The sequence below is a fragment of the Momordica charantia genome (genome assembly GCF_013281855.1).
Source record: "Momordica charantia cultivar OHB3-1 chromosome 4 unlocalized genomic scaffold, Mcharantia_2.0 BLBB01000004.1, whole genome shotgun sequence".
In the NCBI taxonomy this organism is placed as follows: domain Eukaryota; kingdom Viridiplantae; phylum Streptophyta; class Magnoliopsida; order Cucurbitales; family Cucurbitaceae; genus Momordica; species Momordica charantia.
The window spans coordinates 886,569-903,960 of NW_028275162.1; the positions used below are offsets into that span (position 1 = coordinate 886,569).

At 39.1% G+C, this 17,392-nt stretch overlaps 4 protein-coding genes and 1 non-coding gene across 9 annotated transcripts; 2 read left to right on the plus strand and 3 right to left on the minus strand.

Moving 5' to 3' along the window:
- Window positions 1-9: 9 nt before the first annotated feature.
- Window positions 10-2,981, minus strand: LOC111016716 (ras-related protein Rab11D). The gene is made up of 2 exons (XM_022292199.2): window positions 2,535-2,981; window positions 10-631 (listed from the first exon to the last, which is right to left on the minus strand). The coding sequence occupies exons 1-2, from the start codon at window positions 2,753-2,755 to the stop codon at window positions 196-198; spliced, it is 657 nt and encodes a 218-aa protein (XP_022147891.1). The 5' UTR covers window positions 2,756-2,981; the 3' UTR covers window positions 10-195.
- A 184-nt stretch (window positions 2,982-3,165) lies between these two features.
- LOC148211614 (U4 spliceosomal RNA) lies at window positions 3,166-3,316 on the plus strand. The gene has a single exon (XR_015790617.1). It is a non-coding gene; the product is annotated as a U4 spliceosomal RNA (small nuclear RNA).
- Window positions 3,317-3,868: 552 nt separating this feature from the next.
- LOC111016713 (putative alpha,alpha-trehalose-phosphate synthase [UDP-forming] 7) lies at window positions 3,869-8,684 on the plus strand. 3 transcript variants are annotated; one of them, XM_022292193.2, is made up of 4 exons: window positions 3,973-4,329; window positions 4,799-6,844; window positions 7,327-7,600; window positions 7,789-8,684. In XM_022292193.2, exons 2-4 carry the CDS (start codon window positions 4,863-4,865, stop codon window positions 8,101-8,103), a joined length of 2,571 nt encoding a protein of 856 aa, XP_022147885.1. In that variant the 5' UTR covers window positions 3,973-4,329; window positions 4,799-4,862; the 3' UTR covers window positions 8,104-8,684. The 3 variants fall into 3 exon arrangements, with proteins under 3 accessions (XP_087978458.1, XP_022147885.1, XP_022147884.1); XM_022292192.2 differs by having other exon boundaries at window positions 3,974-4,329; window positions 4,783-6,844; XM_088122332.1 differs by lacking the exon at window positions 7,789-8,684 and having other exon boundaries at window positions 3,869-4,329; window positions 4,783-6,950; window positions 7,327-7,466.
- A 134-nt stretch (window positions 8,685-8,818) lies between these two features.
- On the minus strand, window positions 8,819-11,476 carry LOC111016714 (pentatricopeptide (PPR) repeat protein). Its single transcript, XM_022292194.2, has one exon. It carries the CDS (start codon window positions 11,164-11,166, stop codon window positions 9,172-9,174), a length of 1,995 nt encoding a protein of 664 aa, XP_022147886.1. The 5' UTR covers window positions 11,167-11,476; the 3' UTR covers window positions 8,819-9,171.
- Window positions 11,477-12,186: 710 nt separating this feature from the next.
- LOC111016750 (ATP-dependent zinc metalloprotease FTSH 2, chloroplastic) lies at window positions 12,187-16,504 on the minus strand. Of its 3 annotated transcripts, none has more exons than XM_022292257.2 (5): window positions 16,312-16,504; window positions 14,555-15,750; window positions 14,132-14,445; window positions 13,351-13,591; window positions 12,187-12,674 (listed from the first exon to the last, which is right to left on the minus strand). In XM_022292257.2, exons 2-5 carry the CDS (start codon window positions 15,746-15,748, stop codon window positions 12,333-12,335), a joined length of 2,091 nt encoding a protein of 696 aa, XP_022147949.1. In that variant the 5' UTR covers window positions 15,749-15,750; window positions 16,312-16,504; the 3' UTR covers window positions 12,187-12,332. The 3 variants fall into 3 exon arrangements, with proteins under 3 accessions (XP_022147949.1, XP_022147950.1, XP_087978459.1); XM_022292258.2 differs by having other exon boundaries at window positions 16,304-16,504; XM_088122333.1 differs by lacking the exon at window positions 16,312-16,504 and having other exon boundaries at window positions 14,555-15,766.
- Window positions 16,505-17,392: the final 888 nt, after the last annotated feature.

Below are 17,392 nucleotides of genomic sequence, written 5' to 3' on the forward strand. Positions count from 1 at the left end.
CAAGAAAAATAAGAGCAAACTCCACAATATATGGAGAGACTATAATATGAAGAGAGGAAATTTTCCCTTTTAAAGAAGGGAGCCTTTCAAACAACCACCATCCACACATCCAAGCTCTTATTCTACAGGAAGAGATACAAATATACAGAAGAAATATCAGTTGCTCCATTTCTGAGTTGATGTTTGAAGCTTATCTTAGTTTGAGCAACACCCGATCCTCTTCAGAACCGACGAGTCATCCTTGACATCGATTGTCTGACCTTTTGGTGGAACGGTCGAAACATTTCCACTGTCGCCTGCCTCGACTGATCTCTTGCTCACGATTCGGTAGATTTGAGAGAGCACCTCTGTGAAAGCATTTTCAACATTTGTTGCATCCAGTGCTGAGGTCTCCATGAAGTACAAAGACTCCCTCTCTGCAAATGATTTTCCATCTTCTGTTGGAACTAGAATGAGGTGCTGTAAGTCGGATTTGTTGCCGATGAGCATCACTACCATGTTCGGGTCTGTGTGATCCCTCAATTCCTTTAACCATCTTGCAGCATTCTCAAATGTTGCACGTCGAGTGACATCGTACACGAGCAAAGCACCTACTGCTCCTCGGTAGTAAGCGCTGGTTATCGCCCGATACCTAAATAGAAAAAGGTTGATCTGAATTGAAGGAAGCAAAAAAGGAGCTTCTAAGTGGTAACTACAAATCCAAATAATTGCTAATACAAAGCTGTCAAAACAAAAAATAGCTACCAAACTACTCCTATATCATAATGTCCTCACCAACATCTAAAACAACTCCAACATCAACAACTTCTATATGAGTGTATAAATCCAAGCATTATGAAGTATGAACGTAGCCAGATGATTTATTCCCACAGAAAGTTTCAAAAATCAAATAATGTTGAAGAAAAAACTCCCATTGAATTTTCAACCACCTGCGAGTTAAATAGTAGGAAAAAGGGTACCAAGTAGAAGAGAAAAGGCTAAGGCTCAGTCAAGGTCCACTTTGGCTAGTTGAGCGACTAAAATTATAATGCAAATTACAAGTTGAAGTTGTTTAGTCATTCTGCAATGACAAGCGGACAGAGAACAATTCTGTATTTCTATTCATTTGCATACAACAAATTGGGCGACAGCGACAAGGTCCAGAATTATATTTTTCTAATCAACCCCCTAAGACTAGTAAACACGCCATCAGACTCGGCTTATGTCTTAAACAATAGGAAGTTAGACATAGTTGTGCACTAACTATGACAGAGCGAAAAAATAAAAGAAAGCGAAAAAAATTTGAACCCCAGCTAGGAAACGCGGAAACACAAAAGAAAAGAAACAAAAGGTTACTGGTTAGCCAGTGTCAAAAACTATCTGTTAAGGGCAGCGACAAATGTTCACAGTAAGAATCTCCTGTAGTTTATTCATATATCAGGCAAGTCACAAACACCCCAAACACAAACAACTACCTGAGCTCAATACTCCTACAGTGCCATGGGACCTTCATACAAATGTAACAACTAATTAGGTGCCAGTTTCAACACATATTTCAATACATGATCTCTGTTTCCAGTGACAATTCAGCTTTAGAATCATAAAACTTCAGTATTCTATGATTACACTAAAAAATTGTATGTGTTCTGACCCAGTGATCTAAACCTCCAACAAAGCACGTGAGAATAAACTGTATAACAACAAAGCATATAACTATATAAGGGAGCAGGTATGCATAACTTCAATGATCCTTTTTTCAAGGAAATAAAAGTAATCTACAGATTCATACAATCTGGACAATTATGACTTGTCAATATTAATCTAGAAGGAAATATGAAGAATTGCTTATTTCTATAGGATTATCCGAAAGGGTCACAAGTTTTCATGTAAGGATGCAGATTGATTATCACCACAAGTTTCTCCAGTAGGGAAGCAAACTAAAACTAGAACAAGTACTAACAAAACCAAGAAAGGCAATCGTTCCTAATGGGAATTTCAATCTCCAATAGCAAATATACAGTCCCTTGAAAAGATAAAACTAAAAATTTGAAGCCATCAGATTTCCAAGAATAAAAGACCCTTCAGATAAGATTTAAGAATCAAAGCAACATCAAACCAACCATATAAAGCTCCAGTAATTATCCTGCAAGCATAGTAACACGTTCGATACAATCAACTAATGGGGGAACTTCACTTATCATATGGATTCACCCTCCCTTTTTATAGAACCAGCTTTAACATGACCATCAGATTCTAGAGGATGAAAATAAAATCAGGGGAGGCCTTCCGTTGCCTCATATCTTATGATTTTGTCCAGAACTAATTCAACCCTCGTCCTTTCTTCAATCATTAAGCAAATTTCGAGTAACTGTAATATGTATTTGATATGATTCATATTCAATTGATATAGATAACATTCTGGCAGAGAAAAGATTGATTAGAAACAAACAAACCAAGCAACTGTAATCGGAATTTTGAGAGATACCCAAAAATTTAGTTTGACTTAAAACTAAAATCAATTAGAACTTCCAAAAAGAACAACGAAGAAACCAAACCTTTCTTGTCCAGCAGTGTCCCAAATCTGAGCCTTGATTACCTTCCCATCAATTTCCAAACTCTTGGTAGCAAACTCAACCCCAATAGTAGACTTCGATTCTAAATTAAATTGGTTCCTCGTAAACCTCGAAAGCAGGTTTGATTTTCCCACCCCAGAATCACCGATCAAAACCAACTTAAACAGGTAATCATATTCATCTTGACCTTTATAACCAGCCATATTACTCTTCCTCTAGACTTCCCTTTCTTCTTCGACGGAAAGAAATAAGAGTTCCCACAACCAGAGGATGCTAAAATATATAATATAAAAGCAAACTATTCTCTTCGTTTTAGTGGAGGTCTTTGTTCGGGAGCGATGAAAAGTAATACGCACAGAACAGTGAATTTAAATTTTGTACTAAACCTCAAGAACAAACTGCGTATTCTAATTTTTGATTAATAATCAATATTTTGAATCCCAAACTTTGTCTCAACTTTTAAAGTTCTCGATGACACTATTTTGACTCGTTTCTACTAAGTGAAGAAAGTGGCCACTGGCCAGCCACAACTAGGAAATCCCACATCGAAAAGGAACCAAAAGTAAGTTGTGATGGGCTAGTATAAAAGGAGAAGAAACAGATTGAAGCTTTCATCATTGCGCTTGGGGCAATGACGCAGCTAGTGAGGTTCTAACCGAGGCGCGTCAATTGCTGGTTGAAAACTATTTCCAAACCCCCTCTTAGGCCTGGGTTTGGCCCAGGCCCAAGAGAATTTCTGGAAGGGCTCCCTTCGGGGTATAGCCCTACATTTATAAAGCCCAAATTTTATACATCCCCTCCGGCCCATTGGGCTGGTTTAAGAAATCCCAAGCCCAGTGGGCCCATTGAACTGGTTCTCCAGATATGATGGCAATTCATTGATTATTTTTATGTTCAAGGTTAATTCAGTCTTTTGGGAACGCCTGAATACAAAAAAATGTATTTAGAAAATTACATTTCGTTAACTTCTAAGCACGTCTGGGGGAAATGCATCAGAGTCGTACACGTGTCCTAGTTGGGCCCCACAGCTATACGATAAAGGGTTGTAGGGAAATGGGGGGATGGGTCCGTGCGTCGTACAGAGTTTTTGGCAATAATAACGCGTGGTACGCGCGTGTCCTTGTGGCGAACGATGCCAGCTTCTGCTGATTCAGACTCCGGCTGGCTGAATCTTATCCAATTTCTTTAATGAATGTGATATTTTAACGTAACAGTGACAGACCTATGATATTATTGGGTGTGAATTTAACATGCTATAAGTCTACCCTGTAGGAGAGTTTCTTTTACCGACCCGGCACGTGCCAATGCTGGGTCTTATTGGTTAGTTTGGTAACTTTATCACCGGATGGTAAAGGTATCAAACTTCCTCGTTAATTTCACGCTATATTTTCCCCTCTGTATTAAAATATTATTTTACGTTTCTCTCGCTATTTCTTTCATTTTTTGTTTTCTTTTTAAATTTTAAAATTTTACGTTCCGTAGAAAAAGATTTATATTGCGTCGTGAGTCCAACGAACGCCACATTTTGCTCCTGGATCATACATTGTAGACGTTTGAGAAGGTCCTTAGCTAATATTTAAGCCGTTTCAGAATCCACTTTCACGAAGGATCGAAATTTTCATTTAGCTTAGAGGGAGGTCAGCTTCAAATCTTTAAATTTAACCCAATTCTTGCGCTCCGAAGTAATACGAGTTCTGCAGCATTTTTGTTTTCTGGATTTGGTTCATCATTGCTGTTGTTACCCATTCGGGATCTGGCCGCTGCTTAGATTTATCGGGTACGCCTCAAAATTCATTGGCTCAGATTTGTTCTTGTGTTTTCGATTGCCATTTGATCTTTCTTTCAATGTTGTACCGTGTCGGTTTCGACTAAAGAATGGATCTAATTCCGTAATTCTGGAAATGAGGGCATTGGTTGCTGTTGCTTTTTATAAGAGGTTGGATTCTACTATGGGTTAAAGAGAATCTTTTGAGGTTTTGCGCTCGGTAGGATTAGAATAATAGGAAAGATTTCATGTACATTGGATAGGAATCCGTTTTTCTTCGTGTTTCTCTTTAACCTGGGTTTTTTTTTTCTTTTTCTGTTTAATACCTCTGCCTAATTACTTGATTGGGTTATAACCTGCTATTTTATTAACAACCCGCATATTCGTTATGCTTTTTTGTAACTTTTTTGCGTTTTGGAACGTTTAGGGTTTTGATTGTTTTATTGCGTATTACGAAATTGTTAGGCGCTGCGCTTGTTAGGTTGTTCGAATTACCTCCGTGGTAGAAGAATAGGCGTTTCATCTGGCGGATAAAGGGGAGAAACATGATTTCGAGATCGTATACAAATCTTTTAGATTTGGCTTCTGGAAATTTTCCAGCAATGGAAGTGAAAAGGAAGCGGTTTCCACGAGTCATGACTGTTCCGGGTAATGTAGCTGAGCTTGATGACGATCAAGACTATAGTGTGACATCCGAAAACCCATCATCAATTTCCTCAGATCGGATGATAATTGTCGCCAACCAGCTTCCTTTAAGAGCAAAGCGAAGGGAAGATGATAATTCCTGGAGTTTCAGTTGGAACGAAGATTCACTGCTTTTACAGCTCAAGGATGGCTTACCAGAAGACATGGAGGTTCTTTATGTCGGTTCACTGAAAGTCGATATCCAACCAGACGAGCAAGATGAGGTCTCCCAGATTTTGTTGGAGAAATTTAAGTGTATTCCTACATTTTTGCCTCCTCATATTTTGGAAAAGTTTTATGATGGTTTCTGCAAGAGGCATTTGTGGCCTCTTTTTCATTATATGTTGCCATATTCTGCTGACCAGAAGGGTCGATTTGATCGCTCCATGTGGGAAGCCTATGTATCAGCAAATAAGTTATTTTTCCAGAAAGTAGTTGAGGTCATCAACCCAGATGATGACTATATCTGGATCCATGATTACCATTTGATGGTACTGCCCACTTTCTTGAGGAGGCGCTTTAACAGAGTTAAAATGGGATTTTTTCTTCATAGTCCATTTCCGTCATCTGAGATCTACCGCACGCTTCCTGTCAGAGAAGAGATTCTCAAGGCATTACTTAACTCTGATATCATTGGGTTTCACACTTTTGATTATGCTCGCCATTTTCTTTCTTGTTGTAGTCGAATGTTGGGTTTGGAATACCAGTCAAAGAGAGGCTATCTTGGATTGGAATACTATGGCAGGACGATTGGGATTAAGATAATGCCTGTCGGTATTCATATGAGTCGGATTGAATCCGTGATGAAACTGGCAGACGAGGATGCTAAGACTAGGGAGCTAACACAACAATTTGCAGGGAAGACGGTATTGCTTGGTGTTGATGATCTGGACATTTTCAAAGGCATAAACGTGAAATTGTTAGCGATGGAACAGCTACTTAAGCAACATCCAAAGTGGAAGGGAAAGGCTGTACTGATCCAAATTGTAAACCCTGCCCGAGGCAAGGGCAGAGATTTACAAGAAATAGAAGATGAAATAAAAGAAAGCTGCAGCAGGATCAACAAGGAATATGGGCATCCTGACTACGAGCCAATAGTACTTCTCGACAGGCATGTGCCAATTACAGAAAGGGTTGCTTATTATAGCATTGCTGAGTGCGTAGTTGTCACTGCTGTTAGAGATGGGATGAACCTTACTCCTTACGAGTACGTTGTCTGTAGACAAGGAATATCTACCTCCCAAAAATGTTTAAACTTCAGCGGACCAAGAAAGAGCATGCTTGTCATATCCGAATTTATTGGGTGTTCTCCGTCACTGAGTGGAGCATTTCGTGTCAACCCATGGAATGTTGAAAGGACAGCAGAGGCTCTGAATGAAGCTATCTCAATGGCTGATTCAGAGAAGCAGTTGCGACACGAGAAGCATTATCGTTATGTTGCCACCCACGACGTGGCTTATTGGTCTCGTAGTTTCTTGCAAGATATGGAGAGAACTTGCTCAGATCATTTCAGGAGACGATGTTGGGGAATTGGTTTTAGTTTTGGATTCAGGGTTGTAGCTCTTGATCCCAATTTCAGAAAACTTTCAATAGATGCCATTGTATCGGCTTACAGCAGGGCTGAAAGTCGGGCCATACTTTTGGACTACGATGGCACAGTGATGCCCCAAAACTCCATAAATAAGTCCCCAAGTGAGCAGGTTATCTCTATTCTTAACACGCTTTGTGCAGATGCCAAAAATGTAGTCTTCATTGTGAGTGGACGAGGGAGGGACAGCTTAAGCAAGTGGTTTCGCCCATGCAAGAAGCTTGGAATTGCAGCAGAACATGGATACTTTTTGAGGTTTGCTCCTATTATCTCTCTCATGGTTACTATCCTCTCCCCCACGTTAATGGTGGGTGATGCTATTTCATTGAGAATTATGTTGCGCGGTGAACTGTAAACATTGGTGAGTCTCTGCCGTGTAACTTGTTTCAAATGAACTTATAACTCTAGTTGTACCCATTTATATGGATTTCTATACTATATGATGAGGACTATATCTAAAGAATAAATACTTGTTTCAAATGAACTTAAAGTTGGATAATTTATACTGTCTGATATTTGATTATTTGGATTTGTATCAAGGGGAACAAGTGATTAAGAAATTTTGACGTCTGGATACTACACTGTAATTCAACTCGTTATAGTTAGGCTAGGTTATAAGAGATGCTGAACAATGGTTTTCAAAGGCCAAGATACTGCAGAGTTGTCATGTTTGGTCTTATTGCTAAACTATTTTCTTGTGTTCTAATTCTACCATCAACTCCGTTCAAAATGACCAGGCAATCACAGAATGAGGAGTGGAAGATATGTGGCCAAAGTTCTGATTTTGGATGGATGCAGATTGCCGAACCTGTTATGAAATTATACACCGAGGCTACTGATGGTTCTTCTATTGAAAGAAAGGAAAGTGCTTTGGTCTGGCAGTACCGAGATGCAGATCCTGGATTTGGATCTGCCCAGGCAAAGGAGATGTTGGATCATTTAGAGAGTGTTTTAGCAAATGAACCTGTTGCAGTCAAAAGCGGCCAGCTCATCGTTGAAGTGAAACCGCAGGTGTGTTACTGTTCATTTATCTACCTCCTGCAGACAGATATAAATGATAATCTTGATAGAGCATGTTGTTGATAAAACCTTAACGAGCATTCGACATATTTTCTCCTGCAATTTATATAACTGTACTCCGGGCTTCCAGCACCACTATAAACTGATTTTCCTTTCCTGCTTTCTTGTATTTGATCCAGGGGGTTAGTAAAGGCCTAGTTGCTGAAAAGATATTTTCATCAATGGCTGAGGATGGAAAACTTGCTGACTTTGTGTTGTGTATTGGCGACGACAGATCTGATGAGGACATGTTTGAAATAATTGGTAATGCATTGTCAAGTAATATTCTTTCTCCAACAACATCAGTTTTTGCCTGCACAGTTGGACAGAAGCCAAGCAAAGCCAAATATTATTTGGATGACACAGCTGACGTGATAAGCATGCTAGAATACCTGGCCGAGGCTTCTAGTCCATTGCCATCCTCTGACGACGAAAAAGGTGAAAATGCTTCTTGAAAGTTGAAACAAATCCCGTATCGCTGTTTTGGGACATGAAGATCGAAGATCAAGTGGGAATTTTTGTACAAGAAGCTGGGTCATGAATTGAGATAACACCCCTATTCCCCTGTCCTTTATTTACTTTTTATAGTTCATTCTCCTTTCAGCTTTCATGTTAGTTCTTAACTAAAAACGAAGAAATCATTGACCCTGGTTTCAAATCGACAAGCTTTTGAAGACAGTGGAGGAATTCTGTGGAAAGAAGTCAATCTGCGTGGCTCTGAACTTAAACTGCTGGAAGGGAAGAACTCGTCGGGTTGAAATGCTATGTTGACTGTACTGACATTGGAAATATTATGTGGATAGTTAAATGAGAGAGAATAAGTAGCTAATTTTGCTGCGTCATTGTGGTAGAATAGGTCATTTAGGCCGAGCTCACTCGGCTTATTTGAGAGGGTTTCTAATATGAAGAATATAATTTCATTTTGTACATGTTTTTCTTCCTAATGTTTGCTGGCTACAGTCATTCTTAAGTTCGTTTTCTAATGTAAACCTTGTCATCTGCTACAAAATAAGACAGCCCATTGTGTTTTTTCTGATTAGAAGATATTATATAACTGAGGATTATTGGAAAAAAGGGAAAAAGAATACATCAAGTTATTGTGCTATTTGAAGCAGAAAACCTTTCAGAAGCATGAACCAAATTGTGCAGGAATGGACCAAAGAATTCATGTCACAGTTGAATGTAAGCTTTACTGACAAGAGGGAAGTCCCAACACATACAATGGAGAAAGAAGTACTAGTAATCGTATGGTTAGAAATAGAAATATCCGTAAGGATACAATAGCGGAATTGACCTGAATATACTGATCCTTTGGGAGTTCTTCAAGCTTTAAGAGAGTACCAAACAACTTTTTATAGAAAATCTGACACTGGTATTTGTCCTACTGTCCTGCCTTATGAGCATACTCGTGTGTCTAGGCTCAAGTGAAATGTTGAATAAATGAATGCTTTCTGACTATAGTTACGTTCGGAAAAGAGACAAGAAATGGCCCCGACTTAGTTGAGGCAGCAGTAAAATTTTCCCTACCAATAATTACCACAAGAGCATTCACCGTCCCTGAAATGGTGAAATCTACTTGCATCTCTTACAATAATCTCTCTGTTTCTGATCTTTGAAATGCACTTAATGGCATCATGACAGTCACTGCAGACCCGCAAGTTCTTCATCACCCTTATCGGGGCACTCTCGGGAGTGTTCATCAATGCAAAAGCAATTGCTAACTTCTCGCTATGATGTGCCAGATTATACTCTTTTTCTTCGTTGTCCATGTCGTGCAAAACCGAGCCTATATCTGGCACGTACCCTTGCAGTTTCATTTCAGCCATTAGTTCTTTCAAATACAATTCGATCTCAAGATACTTTGGATGAGACTTGTCACTCATGTTGAATTGATGAACCGTACTTTTTAGTTCTAACCAACTTATGCCGGGCTCCTTCCTCACTTGTCTATCTCTCATGGCTTTCCTAATCTCTGAAACGTCGGGCCAATTACGAGCAGAAGCATGGATGTTTGAAAGCAGCACATAGGAAGCAGCATCCAGAGGATCAAGCTTAAGAATATCTTCAGAAATTCTTTTTGCCATTTCTGCTTTCTTGTGGATTTTGCAGGCCGATAATAAAGTCTTCCATATGATGCCATCTGCTTTTACAGGCATTGATCTTATTGTAGCCTCTGCTTCCTCCAAGCGGCCGGCCCGACCAAGCAGATCTACGACACATGTATAGTGTTCAATTCTAGGCTTGAGTTTATACTTCTTCACCATCAAATCTAAATACTCAGTCCCTTTCTCCTTCAATCCACAATGACTACAAGCATACAGCAAACTCAAGAAGGTCACTTCATTTGCCTCCATTTTCAACTCTTCCATTTGGTGAAACAGTTCAATAACTTCCTCTCCTCTCCCATGGAATCCATAAGCTGCAATCATAGCACTCCATAACACAACATCAGCATCTTCACGATCCAAAAACGCTTTCACAGAGTCGTCTAGACACCCAGACCGAGAATACATGCTAATCAATGAGCTGATAACTGCAACAACTGAACCAGCTCCGGCCTTGATTGCTTCAGCATGGATCTGCTGGCCTTGTCCCAGCGTCGCCAGTTCTGAACATGCACTTATTACGCTCACGAAAGTTATTTTATCCGGTCGAAAGCCAGCCATTTTCATCATGTTATACTGATTCAACACTTCTTCTGAACACCCATTTTGAGCTTTTCCAGCGATAAGCGTATTCCAAGCAACTACATTACGGGTTGGCATTGATTTAATTACCTTTTCTCCATCAGACAAACTACCAGACTTCATATACATATGAGCAACAGAGCTGCCCACCACCAAATTCAATTCAAATCCACATTTCATCAGACAGGCATGAACCTCTTGCCCTGCACGTATCGATCTTAAACCAGCGCAGCCTCTGAGTACACTGCCTAATGTGAACTCATCAGGCAAAAAACCCAATCCATACATTTCTCTAAACAAACTTAAAGCCTGCTCGTTAAATTCAAATTGGGTCAGACCCGTGATCATCGCATTCCATGTAGCAATGTTTCTTTCAGACATTTCATCAAACAGCTTCTGGGCGCTTTCCAAATCTCCAAGCTGCAAGTACCCATTGATCAAAATGTTATAAGACATGATATTTCTACGTGGCATATGACTAAACAGCACCAAAGAAGTCTTAAATTGTCCTAATTTGGAGTATAAATTCAGAAGGTGATTGGAAATGAACTTGTCCTGGGAACACCCAGATGTAATGACCAAAGAATGAAGCTGCTTCCCTCCAAAAATTGAGCCTATTTCTATGCAAGATTGGAGCAGATGGGAGAAGAGAGATGGGTCTGACCATATCTCGGATTTGAAGCTCTCATAGGCTTGTCTTATGCGTCCGCCATTGCATAGGTTGGTAAATTCTTGTAAATAAACAGAGGAAGTCTTTGTGGAGAGAAACCGCACGGCTGGTGCGTGTAAAGGGTTGAAGAGGGCATGGAAACTGAGAATCGGCTTGCCCATGCATAAGCCTGTCTTCAGTGGCTGATGGTTACGTTGAAACGAGGGGAAAAAACGAGAGAATTTATGGGTTTAAGTTGGGTGATTTTGAAGGCAATGGCAAAGAGCGATTCGATTGGCTTTAGCTCGCAACTCCTCGGTTTTAGTTCATATCCTCTGTTTCCTCCTGCGATTAACAATTGTTGATGCTCAGTGTCGCGGTTTCCACTACATTGTTGGTTCTAATTTCGTCACACCAACCCCTTTCCTTTTTAAGTACACAGGAAAGGAAATTCAAACTTACTGCTTTTTTTCGAAAATATATCCACACCAACTCCTTCATTTTTAAGTGCATGTGACAGTAGAAATTCAAACTTACTGCTTTTTGTCGAAAATATGTCCGCACCAACCCTTTCGTTTTGAAGTACATGTGACAATAGAAACTCAAACTTACTACTTTTTGCCAGAAATACGTCCTTTAACCCTATGTTCAAATTGCCAACACCACATCTATTTAAGAAATATAAAGAAATTATTGGTCCAAAGGAGTTACGGTAAAGTGAGAGGGAATGAATTCAAGTTTTCCTATATGTTTTTCAATACCAAATGTTATAGGATCGGACGGTTGTTTCGTGAGATTATGTAAGTTGGTCCGGACATTTACGAATATTATAAAAACATATATATATAAAGAAATTGCTAGCAAAACCAACAAAAAAATTTAACCAAATCAATTAAAATCGAAAAATCTATTCAAACCAAACCAACTAACCATGTGATGAATTTTCGTTATTTTTTCGACTTCAAACTCCCAATGAGTACAGTACACTCTCACATGATACTCTGAATTTCTATAATACATGTTTTCTTATCAGTTAAAATTAAAAAACAAAAACAAAAATCAAGATTATTGGCAAGCTGTTAGAGAGGTAGTATCCAGCCATTAGTTTGCATGAGAAATGTGTTACTTTGAAGCAAATTACTCAATCTAGAAAATATGGAGCAAAACATGTAACAAGTTTCGCAAGGGAAAACACCAAGGCGAGGCTTCAAATCTACTGATGTTTCCTAGAGATTAAATGACTATTTTAAACTCTCTTAATTACATGTCACCGAAAACTATATAGTACAGTTCAATACATACAATGACTTGTCAACGGTAATTAGATTACAGTATGTTTTCAAGTTGTTTATACAGTAACTGGTGTAGGTGCTGCAGCAGCAACCCTGTTTTGAGCTGGGATTTCAACAAATTCCGAGAGAATAGCCCGAAATTCGTCTCCTGATATTGTTTCCTTCTCGAGTAGGACTTCAACAATCTTGTCGATGGCCTCGCGGTTGTTCCTAATGTGAGCTAATGCAATTTCATAAGCTTCGTCGGATATTCTTTTGATGGCTGTATCGATATCCTCGGCGAGTTTTTCAGACATGGAGTTCCTGGCCATCATTCTCATGATAACATCACCACTCTGAGCTGCAGAGTCCATAAGGGACCATGGGCCTATATCAGACATCCCAAATGCTACAACCATCTGCAAAGAATCCAAGTGAAACCATCCCTCTCATTACATTTTTCAATGTAACAGACAACATTCAGAAACAGTTTGAAGGAAATGAATATGGGAACTGACATATAATGAACTGTTAACTGTTAGGCTCCAATACCGAAGGTTTATTTATGACGTTTAGACTTGACTGTTTTAATCAGTTTCTTTGTAAATATTGCAGTTTCTTTGTGAACTTTGTGTTAGGTAACTTATAACTCCCTTGGATAGGTGTGGCTTTTTTTTCCTTCCCTTGTTATTAATTTAATGAGAAACAAAGAGATTATATTCAAAATCCCAGAAATCCAAAAAAGGGAGACACAACCAGCGGAGGGTAGAGAGAACCCTCCCCTAAGGACTATACAATCGCAGCTTTTTAATTCTGTATAATCAAAAGAAGACCGTAGTTAAAAAAGAATTTAAAAAAAAAAAACTTTCTTGTGGATAGAAGTCCACCAAGAAGTCGTATACTTAATATTCACACAAAAAAAAAATCTACCCCTTTGGTAGTTGTGGCTTTTGTTTGTGTTTCTTTTATATGCTCTTTATCTTCAGTATTTTGGGTGTTTTCTTAAAAGAAGTATGGTTGATTTGTATTGTAGTTTCTAAGGTTATTCTTGATGGGTAATCCTATCATTAACATGGTGAACGTGTTCAAACTTGCCTGTTTGGCTAAGCCAGTGATCTGCTGCAGGTCACCTGCTGCACCAGTTGTCACCTCAGGCTCACCAAAGATCACTTCCTCCGCAGCCCTGCCGCCTAGTCCACCGACAATTCTGGCAAATAGTTGCTGCTTGGAGATCAGAGTTGGATCATCAGAAGGGATAAACCAGGTAAGGCCACGTGCCTGACCACGTGGAACTAAGGTCACCTTCTGAACAGGGTCGTGTCCTGGAGTCAAAGTACTGCATGGAACAGGTTATAAAAGTTTTAAGTAACTTTGCTGTTAGCTGACGGCGAGAAACTAAAGTAAATGTAATTGAAATCAAACAAGGGAAAAAAAAGTGAACGAGAGTAGGAAAGTAAAATAAGTGGGTGGAAAATTGTAGTTGCATGCAATCCAAGCACCAAGGGAACTAAGAATATTTGAAATCGTAGATTGGTGAGGATACTGAATGAAATACTAATTAATAAATTTTTGTGCAGAGTAGTAAAAATATGGAAGAACTAATCATCATAGGAACTCCATTTGGCTGTCTAAACATAAATAATAGCTAAAATTAAGCTTTGAACAGGTTTGTTCAAGTCACATGACATCTTAAAGCTAGCCCTCACGCTTTAAGATAGTGATTTTAATCAAAATAGTTTAACATCTTGAAGTCAAGTAGATAAAATTAAATGAAAGAGCATAATCATAATGTGCTTGTTACAAGTTACGGATGATCCACACTAACTGTACATAAAAAGCTGATTTCGTAATTGCAATGAAAAAAAGAATAACTTACCCACAAATCGCATGCCCAACTTCATGATATGCCACAAGGCTTTTGCTCTTCCCATCAGTCATTACTGTTCCTTCCATACCAGCCACAATCCGATCAATTGAATCATCGATCTCTTTGGATGAAATAGCAGTCTTACCGCGCCGTCCAGCCAATATGGCAGCCTCATTCAAGAGGTTTGCAAGATCAGCCCCACTAAAACCAGGTGTTCTCATGGCTATAACATCAAGAGAAACATCAGCATCAAACTTCTTGTTATTAGCATGAACCTTTAAAATTTCTGTCCTCCCCTTTACGTCAGGGACATCAACGGTTACCTGCATGCATTATAGTATTATACTCGGAGGTTTTTTTTTCTGGTAAGTACTAACTCAGCACGATCTTTAGTATAAGAAATATGCCTACAAATAATGGAATAGTTCTCACCTGTCTGTCAAAACGTCCAGGCCTCAATAAGGCAGAGTCAAGAATGTCTGCCCTGTTTGTGGCAGCAATTACAATAATGCCAGTGTTTCCCTCAAACCCATCCATTTCAGTTAGAAGCTGGTTGAGGGTCTGTTCTCTTTCATCATTCCCACCACCAATTCCAGTACCTCTTTGACGTCCAACAGCATCAATTTCATCAACAAACACAATGCAAGGAGCATTTTCCTTGGCCTTCTTGAAGAGATCACGAACACGAGAAGCACCAATACCGACAAACATCTCAACAAACTCGGAACCTGAAATGGAGAAAAATGGGACACCTGCTTCACCTGCAATGGCCTTGGCTAGCAGAGTCTTCCCAGTTCCTGGAGGACCAACGAGAAGAACACCTTTGGGAATGCGAGCCCCAACAGCAGTGAACCTCTCAGGCTTCTTTAGAAACTCCACCACCTCCATGAAATCCTGTTTAGCTTCATCTACTCCAGCAACATCATCAAAAGTCACACCAGTGTTTGGTTCCATTTGGAACTTTGCTTTAGATTGACCAAAGGCAAGAGGGAACCCAGGCCCTCCAGGACCACCCATCCCTCCAGATGAACGCCTTGATAGTAGGAATAGCCCTCCAATCAAGATTAGTGGGAAAGCTAGATTCCCAATCAAGTTGAATAACAGAGAGCCAGAATCCTCTTGAGCATTATGTGCAGCAAAGTCAATGTTTTTCTCCCTGAACTTTTGAAGAAGTTCCTGGCTCAGTCCCGGAAGCTGTACACGAACACGTTGCACCCGATTGCCCAATTCAGGAGAGATAGCCTCAACAATCGCTATAGTTCCATTTTCAAATAGATCTACTTTCTTCACTCTATCCTTGTCCAAATACTCCAAAAACCTAGAATATGACATCCTAGATGAAGAAACCCCTTGGTCATCAGCATTAGCCCTTCCACTTCCCAATAAAGCGGATGTACCAACTCCAACATTTCCAAGCAATAACTTTAGGAAGTCTCTTCTTCCTTCGTTTTCCCTTGGTTCCAGAGATGCCCTAACCACACCGGCCTTAGCCCTTTTACCCAGTGATTGGAGGCTTGTAGAAAGGACTAATCGCCTGCTGTGTAAAAACTTGCGTAGATTTGATTTAGCACAGTGAGTGGACATACCATTCCCCACAAGACATGCAGATGCAGAAGAGGCAGCCATCTCTGGAAACAGGAGAAAGACAGCATCATATCGTAAATCCCAAACAAAGATGTTTCGAGTAGAAACTCCCAACAAGTTTATGTATCACGATCTCTAGCTCGAGGCTATTCCCAAACTGAGCCATTTAAATCTCAAACAATGAATGAATTAACCATGATAACGCCTCCCCAGTGCTAATTATGAAATCAATAACATGGAGGTAGAAAATTTGCTCATGAAATATGATGATGCAAATATGACAGAGCTAGAAACAGCTAAAATAGGGACTGCACCTTCAAGCCATTATTTCTACGAGGTAGTATACAGTTCATTAGCTATAGAATCAAACGACTAAAATAGCACCGTACTAATGAATAACAACCATAAGCACCCATATCAATCAGTATTTCAATCATTACAATGATTTAAAGGTGAATTTTGAGAAAATTAAGTCGGCAAATTACTTTAGCTACCGCTAATTACCAAGTAAATGTCGGCACAGATTACAAAAACTTTCAGCTCCAGAGAGAATACAGCAAAACCATTAAAGGACGAAACTACAGAAAAGGAGCATACCTTGTTACCTCTAAGAGAGCAGAATTTCAGGAAAATTGAATAGTAGCTAAGAAGTATGAGTGAATCAATGCAATGGAGGCCACTGGGATTGAATGGCGGAGACCAGAGAGGATCCTGCGACTGGGATCCGACGGAAGATGACGCCGGAGTTCTTAAAGAGTGCAGATGTGGTTTGGGAAATGAATACGTGGTCTTCTTTTAGTGGTTGCTTCGTCGCCGTTCAATTACCCAGATTTTTGGGTATTTATTTATTTCTTTCTTAAAATTAAAAAAAAATATCTCGAACTAAGATTTTAAATTAGGGCATTAGTTGTGGTTGTCATAATTATTTTGATTTTATTGTCCGAGGTTGAGAAAATTTGAAATCATTTTTAAAAATATTCAAAAACATGTATTTTCATATAAACAATTATAAATATAGTATGAGTCTATCAATATGTATTACTTTCCAAAAAAAAATAATAAAAATAAAAATAAGATCTATTTCCGATCGAAAAGGCATGAATTCGAATCATCATTTCTACATGTTGTCCTAAAAAATTGATATGTATAAATATTTTTTATAACAATAATTATAAAGATTCCTACTTTGCACAAAGGAGGCTTGAGGGCTTGTTAAGGAAGATAGCAAAGACTGATGAAGGGAGGAAAACGAAAGGCGTTTTTCAATCCTCGAGCCTAGTGAGTGAACTTGTAAGTAAAATATTGTTTTAGTTATTAACATTAAGTTTTCATAAATAATTTAATAGGCAAGAGGGCAACCTATAGTTAAACTATATTGTTGAGAATTGCAAAGCATAAAAATTGTAAAGCTAGTGTATGGTTATTTGGAAATTAGATAACCAAATGGAGAAGTAAGAATGTAAGTGTATTGATTTACTTATGCACTTGATTGGACGATTACCAAAAGGCAATAGTGTTAGTTATATCGGAGTATTAGACGAAGGCCTCATCACCCACACTCTCACAATATTAGTAGTAGAGAGATAAACATATTGCTAACACATTATCTACGTAGATTGGTAAAGAGTGGAGTTGTCTTTATGAAGATCAAGTGACAAGGTCAACCGTTAGTTGAGAGTGGAGTTG